This window comes from Salmo trutta, chromosome 6, assembly GCF_901001165.1.
Source record: "Salmo trutta chromosome 6, fSalTru1.1, whole genome shotgun sequence".
Classification (NCBI taxonomy): domain Eukaryota; kingdom Metazoa; phylum Chordata; class Actinopteri; order Salmoniformes; family Salmonidae; genus Salmo; species Salmo trutta.
Genome location: NC_042962.1, coordinates 50,126,796 through 50,136,795, shown reverse-complemented (window position 1 = coordinate 50,136,795; position 10,000 = coordinate 50,126,796). Strand labels below are relative to the sequence as shown.

The following is a 10,000-nucleotide window of genomic DNA, read 5'->3' as shown; positions in this document are numbered from 1 at the left end:
TAGTAAGGAATGTGGGCCGAGGTCAGGTCGGGTCACATGAAGGGAGAAGGATCAGTTTATTACCCACATCACTGAACTTCCTGCCTAGCAACAAAGAAGTCATGTTTAGAGAAAAGGAGGAGACTTCACCTAAAGTGGGGTATTTATACTTGTGCTGGTGGGAACAAGCCTTTGGCTGTTCAGCTGTCTGACCCATTAGGTGAATAAACTTGGTTTGAGCTTTTCCTAGTTGTCCGTTAGGTTCTAAATAAACCAAGTCAAAACTAACACCTGGGACACGCACTCACCTCTTGGGAATACACACACACACACACACACACACACACACACACACACACACACACACACACACACACACACACACACACACACACACACACACACACACACACCTTTTGAGGTGGAAGCGCAGGTATCTGAGGATGGTCCGGCTTGGGAGGAAGGTACAGCTCATACAGGTGAGGAGGTGCCAATGAGCCCGCTGATTGGGCTGATTGGGCTGAGGCACGTGATTGGTCTGCTTGATCACCTGACAGTATACCTGGAGAGAGCGGTAAGACAGTGATTGAGTAGGAAAGTGTTTGTATGTGTATGCGCCTGTGTGTGTGTGTGTGTGTGTGTGTGTGTGTGTGTGTGTGTGTGTGTGCCTGTATGTGCACAAGTATACAATCATAGGAAAGAGGGTTCCAAAAGCGTTCTTCAGCTGTCCCCATAAGATAACCCTTTTTGGTTCCAGGCAGAACCATTTTGGGTTCCATGTGGACAGGGTTCTAACTGGAACCAAAAAGGGTTCTTCAAAGGGTTCTACAGTGGAGACACCTGAAGAACCCTTTAAGGTTCTAGATAGCACCTTTTTTTCTAAGAGTGTATGTGCTCATATGATGTGTGTGCCCATGTGTGTGCACCTCGTCTCGGAGAGGTCTCAGGTCCTGACAGGTCTGCAGTACCCCCCGTATGATAGGAACAGGGTCTGCCAGAGTCTCCATCTCCTGAAGAGAGTTAAACACTCGGATTGCTTCATCCTGAAGACTGGCATAGCCCTGCTGCCTCTGGACTGGAGGGGAGAGGAGGGGAGGGATGGAGGGAGAGGGGGAGGGGGGAGGAGAGGAAGGAATGGAGGGGGAGGGAGGAGAAGGAGAGAGGAAAGGAGGGAGGAGGGGGAGAGAAGGAAAGAAAATGTATCATCAAATCCATTCATGTTCAAGTCAGTGACAGTATCAGGAGGATTACCAGGAAGTGACAGTACAAGGAGGATTACCAGGAGGTGACAGTACCATGTTTATGATGCAGGCTGTATTGTGACGGTCTAGTCTACTTACTGACTTCTCCGTAGGGTAGTGGCAGTAGGGGGGAGTGTAGAGGGTGCTGAGTGTATCTGAGGATGGGATTCCTCCTGTAGGTCTGCTCCACCGCCTCAGGGTTCAAACTGCTGTCCTTGATATCTCTGATGAGCTGTAGTGTCGGTGTTTCTATGGGTGTCTTGCTGTCTATCACTGCCTGTATGGCTGCTATCCATCTCAGAGCTTCATTCAGCATCTTGGTGTAGAGGCGATACGAGTGCTTCCTACCGTGCACTACGATGTTCCAGTACCCTACAAAGACAACAAGGGCATCAGTATAGACCCTACCCCCGATCCCCTACACCCTCCATTTCTTCCCTCTGACTTGCTCCTCCCTCTGGTCTTCTCCTTTCACTCCTTCCCTCTCTCACCTGTCTCTCTGTGCACTCGTTCCTCAGGTTGAAAGACAGAGCAGAGGGAGTTGAGGACGAGGGTTCCCATCTTGGAGGAGTTTCGCTCAGAGCTCTTATAGTAATCCAGGGAGTTATGGGTTAACACGAACCAGCGTTTCTTCAGCTTCAGAACATTACTCTTAGTTCCTGTCTTCATCTCCTTCTGGAGCCAACCTAGGGGTAGGGAGGGAGGGAGGGAGGGAGAAAGGGAGGGAGAGGGAGAGAGAGAGAGAGAGAGAGAGTTGTGTGGTTGAGTTGTGTACCAGTGTGTGGGTGTGTAATGAGTAACATTGTCTGAGACCTGAAGACTAACACGGTGCACAGCAGACCTATGTTCCAACTCAGTCAGACACACACGTGTGTGTGTGCTAGTGTGTCTCTATGTGTGTGTGTGTTTGTGCGTGCGTGTGTGCCTCTGTGTGTGTGTGTATCTTAATGTGGGTGTGTGTGTGTGTGCGTGTGTGCCTCTGTGTGTGTGTGTGTATCTTAATGGGTGTGTGTGTGTGCGCCTCTGTGTGTGTATCTTAATGTGGGTGTGTGTGTGTGTGTGCCTCTGTGTGTGTATCTTAATGTGTGTGTGTGTGTGTTAATGTGTGTGTGTGTGTGTGTGTGTGTGTGTGGGTGTGCTACCCACCCCGAACCAGGAACTCCTGTCCGTCTATCTTGGAGTCTACTTTAGGTTTCTGCAGCAGGCTGATCCAGTGGTGCATCTCCTCTGGAGTGTCAGTGTTACAGTGGATCACACGGTTCGCTGTGATGATCACAAAGGAGTTGGGCCTGGACACACACACACACACACAGACACAGACACAGACACAGACACACACACACACACACACACACACACACACACACACACACACACACACACACACACACACACACACACACAGGTTAGATACCAATACATAACACATGTCATTTATAATCCCATACCATGTCAACCACAGGAACTTGTTCATACCTGTCTGGGTTGTCAGAGGCGCAGACTGAGTCAATCAGCCCCACGTCCAGAGTTCCCTATAACATGACATGAAATGACATGACATACTCTATTATTATGGCACAGTGTGTGTATAACATGTGTGGGTAATTATAACATGTGTATAACATGTGTGGGTAATTATAACATGTGTATAACATGTGTGGGTAATTATAACATGTGTATAACATGTGTGGGTAATTATAACATGTGTATAACATGTGTGGGTAATTGTAACATGTGTATAACATGTGTGGGTAATTATAACATGTGTATAACATGTGTGGGGTAATTATAGCATGTGTATAACATGTGTGGGTAATTATAACATGTGTATAACATGGTTAGAAGCTGTGTAGACTCTGACCACAGCATTCTTGGGGTTGGCCTGTTCATGAGACATGTCCATCAGCTGCTCGGGAGTATACACATGAACCTTACTGAGGACGTTATACCACGCACTAGAGAGAGAGGGGGGGGGGAGATGGGGGAGAGAGAGCGAGAGGAGGGTAGAAAGAGAGAGAGGGAGAGAACAATTTCAGATGAAAATTGATATTATCGTTCTATTCATTGGCATCATGTCTCCCTTCTCTGTGAGGAAAAACAAGGTTGGTTATTAGAGACCATGGCCAAATACATAAGTCAAACACTTTGGTGTCTCCGTACCTGGCGTCTTCTGGCGACTCAGCAAACACCTGGTACGTCCTCTCATCTGTCACAATGTTCAAAGCATTCTCCTTCTCATGGTTGTTCACGATCTCTCTGTGAGGAACAGAGAGGGAAGGAAATAGGTTTTGCTTTGGCGACGAGTTGCATTGTGGATAGGGCTTAAGTCTAGCGCATTGCATTGTGGGTATTAGAGTCTTACTTGGCGGCGCGGATGTCGATGGTTCCCTTCAGTTTCTCCTCGCTGTCGCTGTCAAAGTACATCAGTTTGTGTTCCCTCAGAACAAACCATCGCATCTTCCAGTTCCTGCAGGGGGAGGTAAGGTGTAGGGGTTAACACACACGCACACACACACACACACCAAACACTCCCCTCTAAACAAACAGACACACACCCCAACCTGCGGGACAGAGTGGACAGTCCTCCTCCCTTCTTATGGAGCCAGCCAGACTTGAGGGACTCCTGTTTGGAGCGGAACCACATGAAGGTCTCATCCTTCAACACACACCACCGCCTGCGCCATGGGATCATCAGACCAGCTGAGAGACAGACACACACACACACACACACACACACACACACACACACACACACACACACACACACACACACACACACACACACACACACACACACACACACACACACACAGTATCATGCATGTTCATTATGCCACTACGACCAGTTAAAGGGATGGGAGAGAAACATGGGCTGTGTGTAAGTGCTGTGTATGTGTGTGTGTGTGTGTTTGCGCGTGTGTTTGTGTTTGTACTCACCCTTCATGTAGAGGTAGCTATGGAAGTACGGAGGTCCGTTCCCGTTGAGAAGAGTGACCCTGCCGTTGTGTACCTCCTCATCTGTGTCCAACAGCCCATCCTGCTCATCATCACTCTCTATGTACTGGACAACACAGATATATACCTCAATATCTATCTATCTATCTATCTATCTATCTGTCTGTCTGTCTGTCTGTCTGTCTGTCTGTCTGTCTGTCTGTCTGTCTGTCTGTCTGTCTGTCTGTCTGTCTGTCTGTCTGTCTATTTGCAAAATAACACACCAACACCATCATCACTCACTCTATACGTACTGGACACAGTATACAATTCTTATTATATATATATATATGCAGTATATATATATATATATATATATATATATAACTGCCAAAATAAAGGAAACAAGAGTAAACGAGGGATACAAAGTGTACTGAAAGCAGCTGCTTCCACACAGGTGTGGAATTAACATCCCATCATGCTTAGCGTTATGTTTAAAAATGCTTGGCAGGTCCAGTTGCCCGTTATTTTGGTGACCATGGCTAGAAGAAGAGATCTCAGTGACTTTGACAGAGGGGAGGCTGTTGGGGCACGTTTGGCAGGAGCTTCAGTGACAAAGACTGCTCAACTTGCTGATGTTTCACGATATGCCATGTCCGTCTCAGTCACCAGATCTCAACCAAATTGGACAATTATGGGAGATTCTGAAGCGGCGCCTGAGACAGAGTTTTCCACCACCATCAACAAAACACCAAATTATGGAATTTCTTGTGGAAGAATGGTGTCGCATCCCTCCAATAGAGTTCCAGACACTTGTAGAATCTATGTCAAGGTGCATTGAAGCTGTTCTGGTGGCTCGTGGTGGCACAACGCCCTATTAAGACACTATGTTGGTGTTCCCTTTATTTTGGCAATTACATGTACGTCCAACATGCCTCATAAATATACACAGCAATAACGTGTGAATGTGTGTGTTTGTTTGTTTATATGTGTGAATATGTGTGTGTGTGTACTAACTGAGTCAGAGCTGCCCTTGTAAGACTCTATGCTGGCGTTGGTGCACGTGGACTTTCTCAGAGCTTCTTCCTCCGTCATGGCCGCGCTGCCTCTGTTGCTATTCTGCCCGGATGCGGAACCATCGTCTCCCGCGGTGACAGAGCCCTCCTCCTCGTCGTAATCTGATTCGCCGCTGTCGACCGGCATGCTGTAGATCGGCTCCTCCCCTTCTCCGAGGCTCAAGATACTCGTTGTCCTCCCTACATCACCCTCTTTTTTCTCCCCCTCTTTTCCTTTTCCCTCCCCCTCTCCAGGAGGAAATGGTGGGGGAGGGGTGGCAGAGCCATCTTCAGCTGGTAAGGGGGGAGGCGGGGGAGGGACGGGAGTGAGTGAGGATGAATCGAGGGGAGGGGGAGGTGGTGTAGCAGTAGAGCCTTCAGCGAAGGCGGGTGGAGGGGGCGGCAGGTGGGCGAACATATCCTGGTCCACGGCAGCGTCAGCCTCGGCTGGAGGAGGGAAGTCTGGGAGGAGAGGGACAGTGCACTCCTCCTCGGCGTGGAAGCCCTCGTCCACCTCCTCCTCCTGGGTTACAGCCATGGCCATGCCAGGGACCTCCTGGAGCCGCTGGAGGGCAGGGAGAAAACGGGTTAGTGTCAGGGCAGATAAGGCCAGATATGTTTTAAGCATATCCAACTTGACACAGGAGAGGGACACAGAAGAACAACCTCAACACTCTTCAGGAAATACGGACCACCAACCTCTGCGCTAGCGCTAGCAGCGGTGGCTAAACTGGGATCCAGACCTCCAAAGTCCAGGAGGTCGATTAGTTCTGTGGCCTTACGAGAGGCCTCCTTCTTCAGCCTCTTGATCTCTGCGTCCCGGCGTAGCCGGAGCTCCTGCCTGGAGGACTCACAGAGCTGGGAGACCCCATCCTCCCTCTGTTTCTGCAGGCGCTCGATCTCCAACTCTATACGCAAGATCTCCTCCATCTGACGGGCCTCTTCTTCCGTCTTTCCTTCCTTTTTCTGGAAAGGGAGAGAGGGAGGAGGGGGAAGGCAGAGGGAGGAAAGGGAGAGAGACACAATGGAGTGGAGAGGGAGAGAAAGAGAGGAAATTAGAAAGAACGTCAGTTGTCATCTCATGACATCCCTATATCTGATGACATGGATGAGCCCATTCCTATGATAGTCTATGGCCTCAGGACCAGACCATTTTCTAAAAGAGGGGTGAGCAGAGAAAAGAGTAGAGAAGAGAAAGCTCACCTCAGAACCCTGAGCAGCCTTTGCTTCTACTCCTCCCTCCTTCTCTCCTTCCACCTCTCCCTCCTTCTTCCCCTCCTCCTGCTCTCTCTTCTTCCTCTCCTCCTCCTCTCGCTTCCTCCTCTCCTCTCGGAGTTTGTGGCAGCTTGCGCGGGCCACCTGTCCTCGTCTGTGTTTTTGGAGTACCCGCGTCGCCAAGCATCGCCGTAGAAACCATTTCCGTTGTATGTGGGTACGAAGGTACCCCTGGAGGGTGACGACGCTCCCCTTCACACGCTTAAAGTGCTTCCTGGCGGTGTAGGTGAGGATGTGAGCTCTGATGACCATGCCTGCTTTACGGCGAACCTCGTCTCTCTCTTTCTCCAGACGCTGTTCCAGAGACTCCTTCATAAACACCTAGAGGTCAGAGGTGTGACGTCAGGGGTGAGAGGTTGAGGGGTCAGGTGGGCAGGGTGAAATGTCACTTCGACATCTGTTGGCATCCACTGGTGTCAAGTCCACTAAAGTTCTGCTACAGTCTTACCTTGGTCTTTCCCAGCTGCCACTCCTTCTTGGCACGGTCGTATTTGGTCAGCAGGTCTGTACTCCTCTTCTTTTCATCCCCCGCTCCACTCACCTTCTCTTGCAGAATGATCTGATACCTGAGAGAGGAAGACAGGGGTGGAGAAAGAGGAAGTGAAAGAGTAACAAAGTTAAAACAAACAAAGTTTATTTACATACACTAGCCCAGAGAGAGAGAATTACAAAAAGAGGGGCAGGGGGAAGAGACAGACAGACACACACACACATACTGACACACACACACTGACACAGACACACACACACACACACACACTGACCGGCTGAAGAAGTCTTTGAAGGTTCTGCGGACAGGGAAGCCGGCCCGGCGGATCTTAACTGTTTCTAACATTCCAGAATACCTCAGCTGGTTCAGAACCACTTCCGGGTCAAACACGCTAGGGTTCTACACAGGTCACAGGTCACAGGTCAGAGGTGTTAAGTTACAATAAGTTGTTCTGATATACATTTGTGTCACCCTATGTTCAAGGAGCTTGATGTCTGGTAAAGAGTGTCTTACCACAAAAAGGTACACTATATACACTACTGGTCAAAAGTTTTACAACGACTACTCATTCAAGGGTTTTTCTACATTTGTACTATTTTCTACATTGTAGAATAATAGTGAAGAGATCAAAACTATAAAATAACACATATGGAATCATGTAGTAAACAAAAAAGGTGTTACACAAATCAAAATATTTTTTATATTTGAGATTCTTCAAAGTAGCCACCCTTTGCTTTGATGTCAGCTTTGCACACTCTTGGCATTCTCTCAACCAGCTTCACCTGGAATGCTTTTACAACAGTCTTGAAAGAGTTCCCACATATGCTGAGCACTTGTAGGCTCCTTTTCCTTCACTCTGCGGTCAGACTCATTCCAAAACACCTCAATTTGGTTGAGGTCGGGGTATTGTGGAGGCCAGGTTATCTGATGCAGCACTCCATCACTCTCCTTCTTGGTAAAATAGCCCTTACACAGCCTGGAGGTGTGTTGGGTCATTGACCTGTTGAAAAACAAATGATAGTCCCACTAAGCCCAAACCAGATGGGATGGCGTATCGATGCAGAATGCTGTGGTTGCCATGCTGGTTAAGTGTGCCTTTTTTAATTTTATATAATCATCCGTTCACCCCACCGCGTCTCACAAAGACATGCCGTTTGAAACCAAAGATCTCCAATTTGGACTCCAGACCAAAGGACAAATCTCCACTGGTCTAATGTCTATTGCTCGTGTTTCTTGGCCCAAGCAAGTCTCTTCTTCTTATTGGTGTCCTTTAGTAGTGGTTTCTTTGCAGCAATTTGACCATGAAGGCCTGATTCACGCAGTCTCCTATGAACAGTTGATGTTGAGAAGTGTCTGTTACTTGAACTCTGTGAAGCATTTATTTGGGCTGCAATTTCTGAGGCTGGTAAATCTAATGAACTTATCCTCTGCAGCAGAGGTAACTCTGGGTCTTCCTTTCCTGTGGCGGTCCTCATGAGAGCCAGTTTCATCATAGCGCTTGATGGTTTTTGTTACTGCACTTGAAGAAATTTTCAAAGTTATTGACATTTTCCGTTATTGACTGGCCTTCATGTCTTAAAGTAATGATGGACTGTCGTTTCTCTTTGCTTATTTGAGCTGTTCTTGCCATAATATGGACTTGGTCTTTTACCAAATAGGGCTATCTTCTGTATACCCCCCCTACCTTGTCACAACACAACTGATTGGCTCAAATGCATTAAGAAGGAAATAGATTCCACAAATGAACTTTTAAGAAGGCACAACTGTTAAATTAAATGCATTCCAGGTGACTACCTCATGAAGCTGGTTGAGAGAATGCCAAGAGTGTGTGAAGCTGTCATCAAGGCAAAGGGTGGCTATTTGAAGAATCTAAAATCTAAAATATATTTTGTTTTTGTTACTACATGATTCCATATGTGCTATTTCATAGTTTTGATGTCTTCACTATTATTCTACAATGTAGAAAATAGCAAAAATAAAGAAAAACCCTTGAATGAGTAGATGTTGTAAACCTGTTGACCGGTAGTGTATACAAAAGTATGTGGACACCCCTTCAAATAAGTGGATTCAGCTATTTCACGCCACACTTGTTCCTGACAGGTGTATAAAATCGAGCACACCGCCATGCAATCTCCATAGACAAAGATTGACAGTAGAATGGCCTTACTGAAGAGCTCAGTGTCATAGGATGCCACCTTTTCAACAAGTCAGTTCAACCTTTTCAACAAGTCAGTTCGTCAAATATCTGCCCTGCTAGAGCTGCCCCGGTCAACTGTAAGTGCTGTTATTGTGACGTGGAAATGTCTAGGAGCAACAACGGCTCAGCCGCGAAGTGGTAGGCCACACAAGCTCACAGAACGGGACTGCTGAGGGCCTCAGCGCGTAAAAATCGTCTGTCCTCGATTGCAACATTCACTACTGAGTTCCAAACTCCCTCTGGAAGCAACGTCATCACAATAACTGTTCGTCGGGAGCTTCATGAAATGGGTTTCCATGGCCGAGCAGCCGCACACGAGCCTAAGATCACCATGCGCAATGCCAAGCATCGGCTGGAGTGGTGTAAAGCTCGCCGCCATTGGTCTCTGGAGCAGTGGAAACACGTTCTCTGTTGTGATGAAACACGCTTCACCACCTGGCAGTCCAACGGACAAATCTTGGTTAGGCGGATGCCAGGAGAACGCTACCTGCCCGAATGCATAGTGTCAACTGTAAAGTTTGGTGGCGGAGGAATAATGGACTGGGGCTGATTTTCATGGTTCGTGCTAGGCCCCTTAGTTCCAGTGAAGGGAAATCTTAACGCTCCAGCATGCAATGACATTCTAGACGTTTCTGTGCTTCCAACTTTGTTTGGGGAAGGCCCTTTCCTATTTCAGCATGACAATGCCCCTGTGCACAAAGCAAGGTCCATATAGAAATAGTTTGTTGAGATTGATGTGGAAGAACTTGACTGGCCTGCACAGAGCCCTGACCTCAACCCCATCAAACACATTTGGCATGATTTGGAACGCCGACTGCGAGCAAGGCCT

At 47.9% G+C, this 10,000-nt stretch overlaps 1 protein-coding gene across 1 annotated transcript in view; it reads right to left on the bottom strand.

The window, feature by feature from the left end:
• LOC115196138 (unconventional myosin-X) overlaps nucleotides 1–10,000 on the bottom strand; it is a 23,068-nt gene that overhangs the window by 6,366 nt on the left and 6,702 nt on the right. The window contains exons 15-30 of the mRNA XM_029756747.1: nucleotides 7,249–7,373; nucleotides 6,933–7,050; nucleotides 6,413–6,805; nucleotides 5,909–6,175; nucleotides 5,172–5,774; nucleotides 4,158–4,281; nucleotides 3,782–3,920; nucleotides 3,583–3,687; nucleotides 3,381–3,476; nucleotides 3,082–3,175; nucleotides 2,697–2,752; nucleotides 2,367–2,509; nucleotides 1,712–1,906; nucleotides 1,320–1,592; nucleotides 906–1,054; nucleotides 393–541 (exon numbers count right to left, since the gene is read on the bottom strand). Of these exons, the coding sequence (XP_029612607.1) occupies nucleotides 393–541; nucleotides 906–1,054; nucleotides 1,320–1,592; nucleotides 1,712–1,906; nucleotides 2,367–2,509; nucleotides 2,697–2,752; nucleotides 3,082–3,175; nucleotides 3,381–3,476; nucleotides 3,583–3,687; nucleotides 3,782–3,920; nucleotides 4,158–4,281; nucleotides 5,172–5,774; nucleotides 5,909–6,175; nucleotides 6,413–6,805; nucleotides 6,933–7,050; nucleotides 7,249–7,373 (3,029 nt within the window). The remainder of the gene's footprint in view (nucleotides 1–392; nucleotides 542–905; nucleotides 1,055–1,319; nucleotides 1,593–1,711; nucleotides 1,907–2,366; nucleotides 2,510–2,696; nucleotides 2,753–3,081; nucleotides 3,176–3,380; nucleotides 3,477–3,582; nucleotides 3,688–3,781; nucleotides 3,921–4,157; nucleotides 4,282–5,171; nucleotides 5,775–5,908; nucleotides 6,176–6,412; nucleotides 6,806–6,932; nucleotides 7,051–7,248; nucleotides 7,374–10,000) is intronic.